The sequence below is a fragment of the Dicentrarchus labrax genome, unplaced genomic scaffold (genome assembly GCF_905237075.1).
Source record: "Dicentrarchus labrax unplaced genomic scaffold, dlabrax2021, whole genome shotgun sequence".
NCBI classification, from domain to species: Eukaryota; Metazoa; Chordata; class Actinopteri; family Moronidae; genus Dicentrarchus; species Dicentrarchus labrax.
The window spans coordinates 14,508,935-14,524,908 of record NW_026136722.1 but is presented as its reverse complement, the minus strand read 5'-3'; the positions used below and the strand labels follow the sequence as shown (position 1 = coordinate 14,524,908).

Genomic DNA, 15,974 nt, shown 5'->3' with positions numbered 1-15,974 from the left:
CACTCGTCTGTGACTTTTTCAGAGCTTTTCTGACCATAATACTGTATACAGGAACTGCAGTATCCAGAATGCACCACCCTCTAATAATACTGTATACACGCCTCTTGATGCTTTTAAAATGTTTAGATTTGAGCACACACATTCACATTCATTCACATCCTCCCTGAGTCGCTGCATAGGGAGTCATGTGAAAGGAATTCAGAAATCCACGACATGAGTGATTAAATATGATCTTTATTAAATAAAGTGAGACATATATAAATATATGTGTATATATACATCTGTCCTTAGAATATGTGCATGTCACACTACGTTCACACAGTCAAAACAACTTAGAAAAGTATGTTATCATCTTATCATCACATTTTGTAAAGATAAAACTATATACAAAATCCTTTTTTTTTGAGAATTAGAAATTTAACTAACCTTTAGGCTTGAAAATGCTCCTCAATGGCTGCAGTCAGCTTGAATTTGTGTAACCTACAATGGTGACAAGAATTGATTAAAAAAATCTCCCTAAAAACACTCAAATATAACAAATTTCTCTGTTGATTATCCATATTGTCAGTATCCATCAAATACCTTGGGGTTTTTACAAAATATGTCTAGATACATATCTTTCACATTGTGCTACTGACCTCCTGCTGGAATTATGAAACACACAACCCATTGAATGAAACACCTGGCCAAAAATCTTTGTCTGCAACTCTAGAGATATTAAATGGTGGCTGTCTCAATAGAAACCTTATAGTGGTTGACAAATCTGTATCGTCTCTTTTTACCGTGATATATTCTGTTAGGAACATAATGTGCATACAGATGGAGGCAGGAGGATTGCATCACAGAACTGGTCTAAAAATTAGACTTTCCATGAACAGTTCAAGGACTTCTGCAGTAAAATCTTGTCACAATTGGAATTTGCTGCAACACTTCAGTCGGAGACAAATACATCAAAGAATATGCCATTTATAGCAAATAGTTACACAGTTTGGCAATAAAAAAAGTCTCTGCCCATTGAAGGAGCTCTCACAGAATCCTCAGTGAGGACTCTGATGGAAGAACTAATCCAATAAACACATACATGAACATGAATTTGTAGTGAAATCAGAAATATGAAAAACATAACACATAAGGAGCAGGTATGGGTGGTAAAGGCATATTAAATTAACAGAGAAGTGTGAGAAGCTGGCTGGGCTGCAGCTCTGCATGAATCTGATTCGACACTGATAGTCAGCTGGTAGTCAAACAGCTGTTGAATGAGCCAGTAGTATACGCTCCATTCAAGCTGACCACGGCTGCTTTCTCCATTAAGAGGAAACTACAAACCATTTATAGCCACCTTTCAAACCTACAGATGGCGAACATTTGATACTCAAAAGACAAGGGTTCGATATCACTTTAATCTAGTCAATTTCTAATACCACAAATCACAGATTTGCCTCGTGGGGCTTTACAGTCTGCAAACAACACCTTCTATCCTCAGACCCTTGCTTTGGATAAGAAAAACTTCCCAAAGAGTTTAAAACATTTACAGTGGTGTCGCCTCAGACTGTCAGAGGACTTTGCTTCAGTCACAGGGCTCTGTACTTTGGTCTCACCACTGGGACAGAAATGTCAGCTGGCCCTGAGCTATACCGTCTCTGACCTGATATCAACTTTCTCCATACATGTTTTCCAGGCTGTATCTGTTACACTATGTAGCTATGTAACATACAAACTGACTCTGGAGCAACTACATGAACATGTCTGCACCACCCCCAGTCGATGAGCGATCTCTTTGTTGCCCGCGTCAGCACATGATCACAGCGACACATTTCTGCCATAACTCTGACAAGTGAAGGAAATCAACACCTGCAACAATCACATTTAGTTTTAACAGCATGCAACACTTCAGTCATTTTCATTGTCACATTACAACACTGACATCGGCAAACAGTCATTACAGGGATTATACAAATGCTGTATGTCTCTGGAATATCTGTCTCTGTATTGCTGGTGGATCATCCATTCTCTTTGTTGTTTATATTGAGTTTTGATGTCAATGTTGCCCCAGTTTGTGCCTCTCGTTTCTCCTTTTTACATTTGAGTAAGATGAGCAAAAATGTTATTCAAAGATTCCTCTATTTCTATTTGCAGCACAGTAAAGAAGATTTTTTAACCTGTTTTCCCCTTTTATTTTGCCAAACAAAGATGGTGGCTGGAACCTCACTTGGTAATACAATCTGTTATTTATCATTTTATAATAATTTTCTAGGAAGTTTCATTGAAATGTATATATAGTTTGGTATTACTTATAGGGAGATAGAGTGTTGAACTGGCACACTTCCAGCAAATGAATTCCAATAGTGTAACCTAGACTCTCTGTGCTCAGCGTCTCAACTGAACGTGAGAATATGTAGGCAAGCATATAAGTTTACCTACAGGGAGAATAAAGTTTGTAATTTAAACTGATTATTAGTATCAATTTGAATAGTAATTTCCAGGAAACTTTCCTCAAAATAATTAAGTAAATGGAAATTATGGACCCATAAAATGAAGCGTTAGCTGAAACTTTTATTACGCATTACTTTGTCTATATTAATCTTATTTTTGCCCAAAACGAGCAAGAAGGCACAAAATGTCATTTCTTGCTGCCATATTTCTGTGTTTTAAAGGTACAGTGTGTAGGATTTAGTGGCATCTAGTGGTGAAATTACAGATCGTAAACCAGCTGTGTGACCAGACGTGTGAACGAGAACAGGCCGCCAGATGTGTAGGAGACAGTGGCTGCGAAAGGCCCTATCTACCGCCAGGGTTTGTCTATTCTGGGCTACTGTTCGACATGGTGGACTCCATTGACGGCATCTGTAGATAAGAACGGCTCATTCTTATGTAACGAAAACACAATGATTCTCATATTCAGGTGATTATGCACTAATGGAAACATAGTTATGAATATTATATTCCATTTGTGCCAGTAAATCCTCCTAAATGTTACACACTGGACCAGTCACAGCATAGGAAAGTAGAAATTAACTTTATTGTGCAACAGATGGAGTATGTTTTATTTGAGCTGGAGAGACAATTCTTTGAGGAATCTAGAAATGTCTTTAATATAACAGTGAGTGGACCTGCAGGGTTTTTCAGATGGATTCACTTTTATTTATTTATTGAGAAAAACAGTCAAATATAATTATGCAAAAGCCTCAAATGTAGAAACCATGATCACATGAGAGGCACATATTAGGGCGTATGTCAGTGAGTGTAAGTCTTTGTGTATATAGCATACTGTCTGCCATCCACAGTGTCTTTCCATCATGGTACTTTCCTTTTCTCGATGAGAGGCGGTGTTTAGTGTTAATCTAAAAAACAGTCCGTCCTGCTCTGTTAAACCTGAGTGACCAGAGGTTCTTTGAGGAAGAAGTTTATTCCTCTTTGATCACCAGCAGCCTGTCCGGCACAAAGCCCTGCCAGGAGAGTCCCATTGAGCGGAGGGCAGATACCCGTGCTGTTGTGCCCGTACAGAGGTGCATAATCTCCCATGTATTCAGGAACCTCGTCCACTCCCTCCTCATCTTCCTCCTCTTCATCATCCTCTCCGTCCTTTTCCCAGAGCGACGTGGTGACATGGTGGTACTGGGTGGTGTCCTCACACTCCATCTCACGGTGGTAGAAATAGCTGAAATTGGACACGATGACAGGCACTGGCAAAGAGATGGTGAGCACGCCGGCGATGGCGCACATGGAGCCCACCAGCTTTCCCCCGACTGTCTCCGGGTACATGTCCCCATAGCCGACTGTCGTCATGGATACCACAGCCCACCAGAACGCCTCAGGGATGCTGGTGAACGCTGTGTTAGGACTGTCCACCTCGGCAAAGTAGGCGGCACTAGAAAAGAGTATGACTCCGATGAAGAGGAAGAAGATGAGCAGGGCAAGCTCCCTGAGGCTGGCCTTCAGCGTCTGGCCCAGGATCTGGAGGCCCTTGGAGTGACGAGAGAGCTTGAAGATCCTGAAGACCCTCACCAGCCTGATGACCCTGATAAGGGCCAGGGACACGGATTGCTGCGCCCCTTTGTCCTTGGCCAGCTCAGTGCCCAGTGTGACGAAATAGGGAATGATGGCGAAGAAGTCGATGGTGTTCATGACGTCTTTGAAGAAGTGTATCTTGCTTGGAGCGCAGGTGAAGCGCACGATGAGTTCAAAGGAGAACCAGCAGATGCAGATCGTCTCTACGATGAAGAAGGGGTCCTGGAAGGGGGTGCCAGGTGGGATTGTGATGGTTTCATTCGCTATGGTGGGGTGAGGTATGGTGGTGAATTGCTGTAAAACAAAGGATGAAGGAAAGGTGGTTACAGTTGCACTAAAAGCATATGTGCTACTATCCGAACAGATACCACTTTTCTTCTTTCATCTGTTGGAAACATGAGTTGAAAGGAGAAATATGAGAATAAAGGGGAACGGTAGGGCTATAATAAATAGCTCCATGGAGACGATGTTTACACGAGAGAAAACAAGGACAGAGTAAACGGGAGAGGGACAGAGGATAAGTGAGAAGAAGCGATTATTATGAAAGTTTGTCCTCAGCACATTTGAAGTATGACATCTGTCATCAGGATCTGATCGTGCCTGTGAAATCTGTGATACTGTGCTAACTTTTCTCTCCTCTCCATTTTCAGTCAGCCAGCTTTATTTTTCCTCACAGACTTTTATATAAATCAGTTTCTCTATATTTAAACGGACACAAAAACATTACGTTCATGTGACACTGGGTTGCGTTACACCTCAGACACTGGCACGGCCGAGGCATTTGACACTTCATTTAACCCGGTCGCTTGTTTTTTTCTGGGAAGTAGGCGCAGGTTTGAAATGACTGGGCATTAGTGTCTTTTAACAAGTTAGATTGAGTTACTCTTAAGCTTCTGGTTGCCTTGCAGCACATATTGTCCCTGACACCATGTATTTATATGTTTTTATGTGTTCCTCTGTCAAAGTGTTTGCCCTTCACAGTTGGGATCTAACCGTTAACATAATTTAGTTTTTCATTGTAGTGGTTTTGAGAGATCCACCTCAAATATAATACACTCCTTGGCCACTCTAATGCAATCCAACAGCTCTGCCACGTATTATCTCTTTACACAGATAATTATGTTCAGTTTTGATTGACACAGTCAGAGAGTTGTTAATTAAATAATATGTTTACTTATAGTAGTTTGCAGTGGTGTTGATGTAGACTGCATTTTATTGGGGGGCGGTCAGAAGATTAGCATCTCTCAACATAATGCAGTCCAGTATGACACCGATCATTAATTATGACCTCAATAATAAACATATGATTGAATTAACACCTCTCTGACATTGACGACAACAACTGAACATTATAATCTTCCTAAATGGAAGATTGGATTGTTTTAAATTGTATAGGTATATATAATATGTAATATAATAATACATAATATAATCTAAGTGTAGTTCTAATGAAAGCTGTTGACAGTGGGGTCCACAGTTACCTGGACATTACTGAAGGAAAGACAGGTTTGTCTAGTTTTTAGCTATGCTAGCAGGTACACTAGTGGTGTCAATGTCAGTCTGTCTGTTGGTTGGTCCAGACTGAAATATATTTAATAACTGGATTGTCATGTAATTCTGTAAAGACATCCATGGCCCCCAGAGGATAATGACTCTGGTGGTCCCCTGACACCACCTGTTTTGTTTTGAAATATTCACAAAAAAATTCCCATCAGCCTCAGCTGTATTTTGTGTTTACTGCTAAAATGTCTACATGTTAGCACGCTCGAGTTAGCATTTAGCTCAAAGTGCCTCACAAACAATAGACCTCTTTCACAGCAACTACTTTGACATGAAGTAGTTGGGCAAACACAGGTGTTACCAATGTAACTAAGGTTCTGTTCCATTCGGGTCAAACAGAGTCAGGGTGCTGCATGTTGTGTATGTTGGTTCGTGGAAAGTCTCTGCTACACTAAATGGAACAGAACTTTAATCAGTATCATTAATAACACCTGTGTTTACCCTACTATTTCATGTCAAAATGGCTGCTGAGAAAAAGGTCTATGTATCATTTATTTATCTGGGTGAGGGCAGACATTACTGCAGTCAATATAATAAAATCTGGGAAATCAACCATCTGTTAGCTAGATACCACTATAGGTGAGTGACTTCACCTGAGCCCATTTTAAGGACCTATAACTTTATATCTTATAGAACCAACAACATGCATTCTAACAAAACTAATTTTGTTGGTTAGATTTTTACCACCATGTAGTGAGTGAGTGATTGCGTGGAGATGGCTGTTATGTAGGTTTGTTTGTGTAGTGTTCAAGAGCGTCAGATGCTCTGATCACGAGTATATGTACTGTATCTATGTATGGGAGTAATAGAGCAGCGTTGGTGGTGACGGGGAACATAAATCCAGCGAGCATTTCACTTCTGCTGCCTGAGCATCCACTATCCGCCTCGTCTCCAGGCTACCGGAGCGTGTGCGAGGCTAATTTGATTTTGCGCCGGTCATCAGAAAAGCTGATCTGCTAGCCTCTTTTCCATGCTGTTTTCAGTGTTGTGTAGCTTATGAGTCACAGCGTTTATTAATACAGACATTCGTTTATGTGTTGATGTGCTCTTAGGGTTGTCCTTCGTCTATATATAGTCCTTTAGATCTCCAAGGGGTAACGTGAGACAAGCTCATCTCCTTTCCTTCCCTTTCACACTTCTACCCTCTCTCTCCTCTCAGTACTTTTGAAATATCCACTTCACCTGAATGTACTTGTTGGCTCTGGCAGTCGTCCCTGAGTGGCCCGACAAGACATATCATCTCCACAACGTATCCTTCTGTTAACAGTAAACCTCTATCCAACTTTCCCTGTCTGTTCTCTACTTTCCTCACTCTTGTTTTTCCAACTGCCCTCCTCATCTCCCTCATTCCTTCCCCTCAATCTGAGTGGATCAGATTTAACGACAAGTCCAAAATAATCTGAGGAAAACCTCGCCCTCACTTTCTCTTCTCTATCTGCTGCCTTTGCTTTCCCTTCCCTTGATCTTGATTCTTATCTGTGACAGGGTTTTTTTCTAATCATCCTTCAGTACCTTTTTCCCTTCCGTGTTGAGAGAGGAGATAAAGACGTTTTCAGACAGTGCTGCAAGAGCTGGTTTATGTTTGGCAAGGTGACACCTGTCAGCACCTGATGTCCCTCTATGTTCACCTCATCACTTCCTTGCAGCGTTAACCTCTGTTCTCTTTGCATCCCGTCATCTCCTCGTTCCTCCTTCAATCATCTGGTTGTCTACCTCCTTTATGTGAATTTCCACTGACATAACCTCCATCTGCAGCCTTGTGAATCCTCCCTGTTACCTCCCTATCACACATAAGTGGCTCTTGTATGTGTCAGCACCATGTAACCCATCCTCACCTCCCTCTGTTCCTTCTCATTCCTGAACTCAGGCAGAGTCTCCAGGCAGAAGATGAGAATGGAGATCACAATGACCATGACGCTGATGATGGCGATGATCCGAGCACCACCGGACGACTCTGGATACTCAAACAGCATCCAGAGGCGACGCTGCAGGTCATTGGCAGGTAAGGGCCTCTCCTCCTCCTTGGGGAATCCTTCATCCCCTTTGTACCGGTCGATGGTCTCCTCTCCCAGTTCGTAGAAGCGCAGCTCCTCCAGGAACATGTCCAGAGGGACGTTGGCGGGCCTCCGCAGCCTCCCACCTGACTGATAGAAGTATAGGATGGCATCGAAGCAGGCACGGCTCCTGTCCAGGAAGAGTTCGTTCCGCAGAGGGTCAAAGTAGCGAAGACGACGCTGGGGGTCACCCAGCAGGGAGTCTGGGAACTGGGCGAGGGTTCGGAGCTGGGTCTCGTAACGCATCCCTGACACGTTGATGGCCAGGCGTTCAGTCAGAGCCCAGCCACTCCTGCACTGACCGCGGCGGTTCTCCCTTTTGGCCTCTCTGCTCGGCTCCTTCTCACTGCTCTCCTTCTCCAGCTTGTTGTGCTTGTCTTTGGTCCGCTTATCTTCATCACCAACGTCCTCAGCTTTCTGCTTTTCTTTCGTCTGCCCCCCTCCTCCTCCTTCTACTATACCATCCCCCTTGTCTTGTTTATCCATTTCTCAATCTTGGATTTTCTTTTATTTCTTGGCTTTATTGTTGTACTTCTTTTGTCTCTTCGCTCTGGAGAAAAGACATTAAGGTTAACTTGGCAATGTGGAAAAACAGAAGAGGGAAACATGAGTACATAAAAGTCAAAGAAAATAAATACAATAGCATAGGGTAATATTTATTACTTCTACTACATTTTTTAGTAAAATAGGTTATTAGATGTTCCTTAATTGTTTAATTTTATCAATAATAGATTATTATTCCCCAGAATATTATGGAACTGATCAATAAAATCAATCAAAAATCAAACTCTCACCTCAGTTTTCTCTTTAAATCAAGCGGAGCAATTTTCTGGGCATCAGAAAAAAACATTTGTTATGTTACTTAGATCACATTACAATAAATTATATATATATTAGCATGGATTGTGTGATGGTAAGAGTGAGTAGAAGACTGCCACATTAAGCAGAACTTGGTAGTTCTGCTAGTCCTCACTTTTGACATGAATTAGTATATTTGTCACCATATTCTGCTTCTTTTACTGTAAATGGCATCATGCAGACCCTCCATGCAAAAAGCTCCACACATGCAGTCATCTCCATGCTCATCACCAGTTAATCACCATGTCCAGTGCACCCAGTAGAAACTCAGACTGGTCCCCTCCTCTCACCCGTCTGCCTGCCAGAGCTGCTGATTCAAACTAATCACACCTCCACAGAGTGACCATGACTCTCCTACTGTACCTCCACCTCAGGGTGCCTTTTGGGCTGACCCTTCTCTGCTTCTAAGACAGTTTGTGTATCCTCATAATGATGTCCAGACAACCCCTCCTCCTCCTTCTGCTCTATGTGTCTCGTTTGGGAGGGGAGGGGAGGCGGCAGAGCGAGTAGCGTGGCTCCTTCAGGGGCTGCTGCGGCGTTAAACTGCAGCGTGGGTGAAGTTAAGATAGTTAAGCTTGTTTGTAGGTCACTCAGTGTCTTCACTTGCGCCCTCTCTCACGCTCAATACGCCCCCTGGGAATGCTGTCGGGCAGAAATTCAATCTTTGACCCTCTCCTCCTCTAAGAGCACCGCTGCCTCTTCTACCCCTATCTCTGCCCCCAGCAACCCTTGCTGCCCGGAAATGTCAACCTCTTCACCCCTCACTCTTTCTTAAACATACTGTACATGTTTGCATGCATGGGTGCACATGAACTCTCACATAACAGAGGCCAAAACTATTATGTTAAAAAAAAGGAAGAAAAAAAATAAAAAAAGGAAGATTTGTTGTGTTGATGATTATAATTTCCATGCTGGGATAAAACCACAAACATGTGGTTAGTCTTTTTTCTTGGATTTTGTCGCCATGTCGCCTCTAAATGCTTCCATAGCTTTGCTGTCATCGTCTATTTTAAATTATATTTGACTATTTGACTGTGGCTTGTGCAGCATTTACACAAATTTAAAACAGGGCACATAAAACATGTCAAAGGAAGCTTGACCTCATTTGATATTAAATTTAAATCTGGATGTCTGTGGTTATTTTAGACACATCATGAAGTCTGTGCACTGTAAGCGTTGCTGTATGGCACTGTGTGTGTGTGTGTGTGTGTGTGTGTGTGTGTGTGTGTGTGTGTGTGTGTGTGTGTGTGTGTGTGTGTGCAGTAAAACTACAAGTCCTGTGACCAGATTTTGTGACACAGTGGTTTGCAAATGTTGCCTTCAAATGCTCTGAGTAAATTCCAAATGTCTTACTTCTCAGAGTCATAAATGCAAGTGTTTGGTACATTAAATAAATGAGGGATTGGACACTATCAGAATCAGTTTTTTGGAAGCTATTGCATGATTTCAAGTGAAATAAAGCTGTGGCTGTGATGAAATGGAAACACATTTATATGAAAGCTTTCCTCACATGTTTTATGTTTATGAGTATTGTGTTTTTCATTTTTGGTCAACCACTTTGGTCCACACTAAAATATATTTGGAGGAAACTTTCAGATAGATTGCCATGACATTTTGTACAGAGATTTATGGTCTGCAGAGGATGAATCTTAATGACTTTGGTTATTCCCTGAAATTTCCTCTACCGCCACCAGCAGGTCAAAGTTTCCACTTACTCTGTGAAATATCTCAACATCTACTGGCACAAGATTTGGTACAGACATTCACACCCTTCTCAGAAGGAATTACAATCAATGCGATGATCCTCTGAATTTGATTTAGTGCAATCATCTGGTTAAACACTTACATTTTGTGCAGTATTTTTGTTCATGACCAAAATATCTGTAAAACTAATGACACTCCCATCAGCCTCGCCTGTACTTTGTGTGCTAATGTGTTAAACTAACATAGTGAACGGAGTAAAAAATTATACCTGCTAAACATCTGCATGGTTGCATGGTCATTGTGAGCAAGTTATCATGCTTACATGAGCATTTACCTCAAACCACGGGCTCACTGACTGCTGCTGTGGCTCAGGGGGAAGAGTGGGTTGTCCACTGATCAGAAGGTTTGTAGTTTGATCCCCGGCTCCTCACGCTGCATGTCGGAGTGTCCTTGAGCAAGATATCATGCTGATAACACAAACGTATGGCAAAGTGTGTGAATGCACTTAGTTTGGGTTCATGATGAGCAATCGGCACCTTGCAGGGCATCTGCCATCAGAGTGGGTGAATGTGACATGTAGTCTAAAGCTCTACGCTACAATAGCTATAAGCTCTTAATACATTAAATAAAAAGTATACCTTGTGAACAATAGAAAGTTGTGTGTGTGTTAGCATACTGATGTTAACTTTTAGATGAAACCTAGCGTGTCTGTAGTCTCTCTTGTTATTGTATATAACATAGGAGTTCAATGTAATTTTACCAGGTAATGTCAATAGGTCTTTAATTTTCTTTTTTTATTAATGTAAATAATAAGTTCACAATTTATTGACAACATTTCCTCCACTTTGAGTGAACTTGGGTATTTCCAATACTTCCAGTGACACTTGAAGGCATCAAAGCAACTCCCATGATTTTGTGTAACTTTGAACTTCACACTTGAGGAAGTTGATGAACTGGAAGAGACGCTGACGTGCTTTGAAAAAAAGAAAGCACAACAATAATCTTTGCACGTCTCCTGCAGCGTTAACTACCAGAATGTCCCTCCGCTACCACAACAAAGTTGTGATTGTCACTGGAGGATCCCAGGGGATTGGCAGAGGGATTGTTAAAGTATTTGGTATGGTAACTATTGTTATTTATTATTGATCAGAGCAGGAAGTGGCGCATCTTTCAAAACCTTCTCACGTGTTTTTTTCAGTGGAGAATGGTGCTAAAGTGGTGTTCTGTGCAAAAGGAGGTTCGTAATATTTTTTTTATTCATCTTTTTTTACCACTCAATTCTGTATTAACTTAGAAAATGTTTTACCACATAGCTTTATAATTCATTCATTCATTCATAATTTATATCAATATGATATGATATATAACTGAAGCATAGGAATGTATACTTATATATTTTATCATGATCTTGCATGTATTACAGGTGGACAAGGTGAGGCTCTAGAGACGGAGCTAAACAAGGCAGGGCCAGGCTCATGCAAATTTGTCACATGTGATGTCTGCAAGGAAGATGACATCAAGGTAAAAGTGCAACTTTATTGTCGTTGGTCTGGTTATACTGGAAATAGATTTACGGTTCCCATATGACCCAGAGTCCTGATCACAAGACCTGTCCAAAGATCCATAGACTGCTTGGGTCAAATGTTCATTTGGAAAGTTGGCAACTAAAACATTGAGTCCAGCCAGATGTGTGTTTGTTTGTGCTCGTGTTTGCTCTCCTGGGCCAGGTCCCGTCTGTCTTTGCTCTTTTGTTGGAAACTGGTTCCTCTGGCCTGCTTTTTGTTCAAATGAAACTGGTGTGACTGTTTCTCCACAGAGATCGATTGCTGTCACAGTGGAGCGTTACGGACATGTTGACTGCCTGGTCAACAATGTAGGGTGGCGTGAGTCTCACACTCTTAAGTCCTCCAGCAGATGTGATATTGAGGTCATGATATTTGAGGTTGCTTCTCGTGGTACTAACTTAATTTATCTGTTTTCCTTTGCCCTCTTCAGACCCGCCTCATAAACCTACTGATGACACCACAGCACAGGAGTTCAGGGATCTGCTGGATCTGAACCTCATCAGCTACTTCTTGTTTTCTAAAGTAATGTCTCCAAATTCTTCAAAAGGCCAATAATTGATTATGACTTTAATTACTTTGACTGAATAATGGAAACAAAGAAAGATTTGACTCGTATAAGCAACTGAAACCCTAATTTTGAAATATAATCACTACTGTATAATTTGAGTATATACTACTACTATTATTATTATTACTGAATACTTGATGTGAATAAATGCAATAGCAAATATGAAACTCAAGTCAAATCAAAAAGTCAGCGGCTCAAATTAGTGAAAATCAGAAACCAAGATTCAAGAGGAAAAATTAAAAACTTGAACATTTGGGCACCAAGAATAATCAGTCACGCATGATAGGAATTCATTAGTTCATAAGTGAGTGAATTGTGAGGTTTTGGAATGAGCTGACAATATAATAATAATAATAATAATAATAATAATAATAAACTTTATTTATGTTGCCATTTTCTTAACAATGTTACAAAGTGCTGCAGAAAGGAAAAAAATAAAAACCAAGGTAGATTAAATGACAATAAGGAACACGAACACCGAAGTAATAAAACAATGGAATGAATAAGAACAAATACATAAGAATAAACACATTACAAATAAAAATATAGCAGATTAAACCTCCTGAATTCAGATATTTCTGATATTAAAATACTTCAGTGCTTTGAATTCAGTGGTATTTCGGTTCCAACAAGAAGTATTCAGTAATGATCTTATCAGTTCCTTATAAAAGATTGGAAGTATATCTTTGCTTCCATTGACCTTCCTCACACACCCTTAAACACGTGTAAGTAAATACAATCTCTGAAGTCACTGGAGGTCTCACTCTCTCTTCAGTATGCACTGCCGTACCTCCGGCAGCGTCAGGGAAACATCATTAATGTCTCCAGTCTGGTGGCAACCATCGGTCAGAAAGAGGCTGCACCTTATGTCGCCACCAAGGTGAGTTTATCCTCCAGGAGACAAGAGTCCACACTTCTTTAATCCTTAAAAAGGTGATCTGTAAGGTAATCTTTTGTCCACAAGGGGGCGATCACTTCCATGACAAAGGCAATGGCTGTGGATGAGAGTCGCTACAACGTGCGAGTGAACTGGTGAGACAAACTGGTTTCTGTGTTCTGTCTGGTTTAGATCACTGATTTCACTCTCAATACTTTATTTAAATATGTAAATAGTTTGGCTATTCAAATTTAAATGTGGTTCCATCTTCAGTGCTGAAATGACAAACTATTACTCTAATAATTAATCAATTTAATTATGTTTTAATAAACTTATTTACAGTAGTGAAGTAAAGTATTCAGATCAAGTACCAGTACAACCATGTATAATAATAAATAAATAATCCAATTAAGAAAAGGTGCATAAATATTATCAGCACAATATAATTAAGTTATCAAAAGTAATCAAAATGTGTTTGTTCTGCAGTAAAATCTCTCCTGGGACTGATATATTATTATATGACATTAATTGATTTTTAATACTTATTAATCGATGTGTAATCAACATTTTACTGTTTGTAGTAATTTTTTTGTTTTACAGTTATTTAAATGAAACAATCTGAGAAATCTAGGGTTTAGAAATATCTCTTTGAAACGTGATGAGTGGCTCCAAAAAGACACTGATCATCTGAAAAGTAACTATTTAAGTCTGATAAATGCAGTGTAATAAAAGTAAAAATATTAACCCTTGAGTGTGGAGTATAGCATAAAACAAGTACCTCAAAATTGTACTTAAGTACAGTACTGGAGTAAATACTCCGTTTGTGTTGCGACAAAATGAAACATTTAAATGATCAGAGAAAAACAAGCATCCTCTTTGCATTTAAAGGATGTAATCATCATATATTTGTACATATATTGTTGTAACTGTCTCTGACTAATCTAATTGGTGCGTTACTTGTCTAATAACACTGTCATGTATTGCAGCATCTCTCCAGGTAACGTGCTGACACCTCTGTGGGAAGAATTAGCAGGACAGACACCAGATGCTGCAGCGACCATTAAAGCGGGAGAGAATTCGCAGGCAAGTTCTCACAGCGCAACCATGAGGGTTCCTACACAGGCCAGAAAGATAAGGAACATGTTCAGATTGACGTGATCTTACAGAGGTCTTGGGGGGAAAAGAGAGACAGAGTTGACTAGTTGAGCAGTAGTGAGATTATTCCTGTTTGTAGCGAAGACTTTTAGTCCTGAAAAGTGTAAAAAACACACACTGTTACATAACACTGATAATAATACATAATACTGAGGTTCTTCAGACTCCATGTTTCAGTGTTAATCACTAGGAGGTGGCCCACAGTTCCTGCCACATTGTTGTGTTATTGATCAAAACTGCCACGCACTGCGGTCTGTCTATTGGGTTGTAAATATTAACTCCCTCCCTCGCCATGCAACTTACAACCCAGTCAGAAGAGGCATTTAAAGCTAACGGGATGATACAACAAAGAGGAGACGCTAGACTGCGCTCCTGAAGAGTTTCAGCTTGCTCTTCATTATTCATGGTGGAAGAGTGGAAGCAGCAGCATATGAAATATTAAGTAATATCATGATGTGCCTCTGGAAAACGTTTTAATTAAGTGTCTTACAATTCAGATTTCATATTGATAACAGATCTTATCACAATTAATGCGATTTAAATTATCTGTGTTAAATATGCTCAGTTCTGCTGTTATTGCTTCTTCATTTCTACATATTAACAAAACTTTAAAAACAGAATGTGAAAGAGAATTCCCTAAAATCCCTACATTTCCCATTTTCCATTTTATATTAATTTAGTAAAGTGTTAGTAATGAAGGAGGATGGGGATTTTTATTTAGGTTATTATAATCTAGGTAAGATGTAAAAATCTATATTAAGCTTGTCGTTTAACCCAGTTGTGGGTTGACTGGGTCAAAATAAGTGAATGCACATTTTTTTTAAATGGAGTCTTGCATGAAAAACATTCTCTGTAAAACAATTTTGAAATTTTAAAAAATTACTTGGCAAATAGTTAAGAGCCAAGCTGCCTGTTTTACGATGCAGCAACTGCAGGGAACAGCTGCAGGAGTATAAAACACACACATAAACACAAGGAAGTTATGTGGCTGCAAACCACAAAATGTGCAGTTGGTAACTGAACAAGAAATGGAAAGGTTTTTTTCCTCTCAAACAGCTGCTGGGTCGTATGGGGACTGAGGCCGAGTGTGGACAGGCCGCCTTATATCTCGCTGCTGATGCTACTTTCTGCACCGGGATAGACCTGCTGCTCAGCGGCGGAGCTGAACTCAACTACGGCTTCAAGAGTCAGATCCCATCCTGACTGTCCTGGTCTCCCAAATCCTCCTGATGGTTGTGGAACAGCTGGTTTAAAGGATTACATTTGTTTAATGCTGATTTTTTTTATATAATGTTTAAAGTGTGCTGGCTACATTAGTAACACCAATACTAACTGTTCAATATTCATTCATGAAAATAAATTTTTTTAAATTAATTTTGTGAATTTAGTGAATTTGTCAATTGAAAAAGTTTTGGCATCCTTGCCCTGCTATGACGTGAACCACTCCCCACCAATGGACCAATCAGCGTCAGCCTCTTTGACCTCGAGTAACCTCCACTTTGAGAGTCTGCCGGTGTCAGCCAATCAGATGTCACGCTTTTTGTCACGCCTCCAATGACTTCCTGTGTGACACCTTACTGGTTTAATGTAAACGGACACTTTGACCAGGATCCCATTATCAAAGT

At 40.3% G+C, this 15,974-nt stretch overlaps 2 protein-coding genes across 4 annotated transcripts; one reads left to right on the top strand and one right to left on the bottom strand.

Annotated features, from left to right (window-relative positions):
• Positions 1-214: 214 nt before the first annotated feature.
• kcna7 (potassium voltage-gated channel, shaker-related subfamily, member 7) lies at positions 215-9,090 on the bottom strand. Of its 3 annotated transcripts, none has more exons than XM_051387476.1 (4): positions 8,712-9,090; positions 8,417-8,451; positions 7,404-8,172; positions 215-4,302 (listed from the first exon to the last, which is right to left on the bottom strand). In XM_051387476.1, exons 3-4 carry the CDS (start codon positions 8,106-8,108, stop codon positions 3,367-3,369), a joined length of 1,641 nt encoding a protein of 546 aa, XP_051243436.1. In that variant the 5' UTR covers positions 8,109-8,172; positions 8,417-8,451; positions 8,712-9,090; the 3' UTR covers positions 215-3,366. The 3 variants fall into 3 exon arrangements, with proteins under 3 accessions (XP_051243436.1, XP_051243435.1, XP_051243437.1); XM_051387475.1 differs by having other exon boundaries at positions 8,723-9,090; XM_051387477.1 differs by having other exon boundaries at positions 8,771-9,090.
• Positions 9,091-11,108: 2,018 nt separating this feature from the next.
• On the top strand, positions 11,109-15,719 carry hsd17b14 (hydroxysteroid (17-beta) dehydrogenase 14). Its single transcript, XM_051387481.1, has 9 exons — positions 11,109-11,301; positions 11,383-11,421; positions 11,608-11,705; positions 12,001-12,067; positions 12,180-12,271; positions 13,093-13,197; positions 13,282-13,349; positions 14,181-14,277; positions 15,406-15,719. The coding sequence occupies exons 1-9, from the start codon at positions 11,220-11,222 to the stop codon at positions 15,550-15,552; spliced, it is 795 nt and encodes a 264-aa protein (XP_051243441.1). The 5' UTR covers positions 11,109-11,219; the 3' UTR covers positions 15,553-15,719.
• The last annotated feature ends 255 nt before the right edge of the window (positions 15,720-15,974 follow it).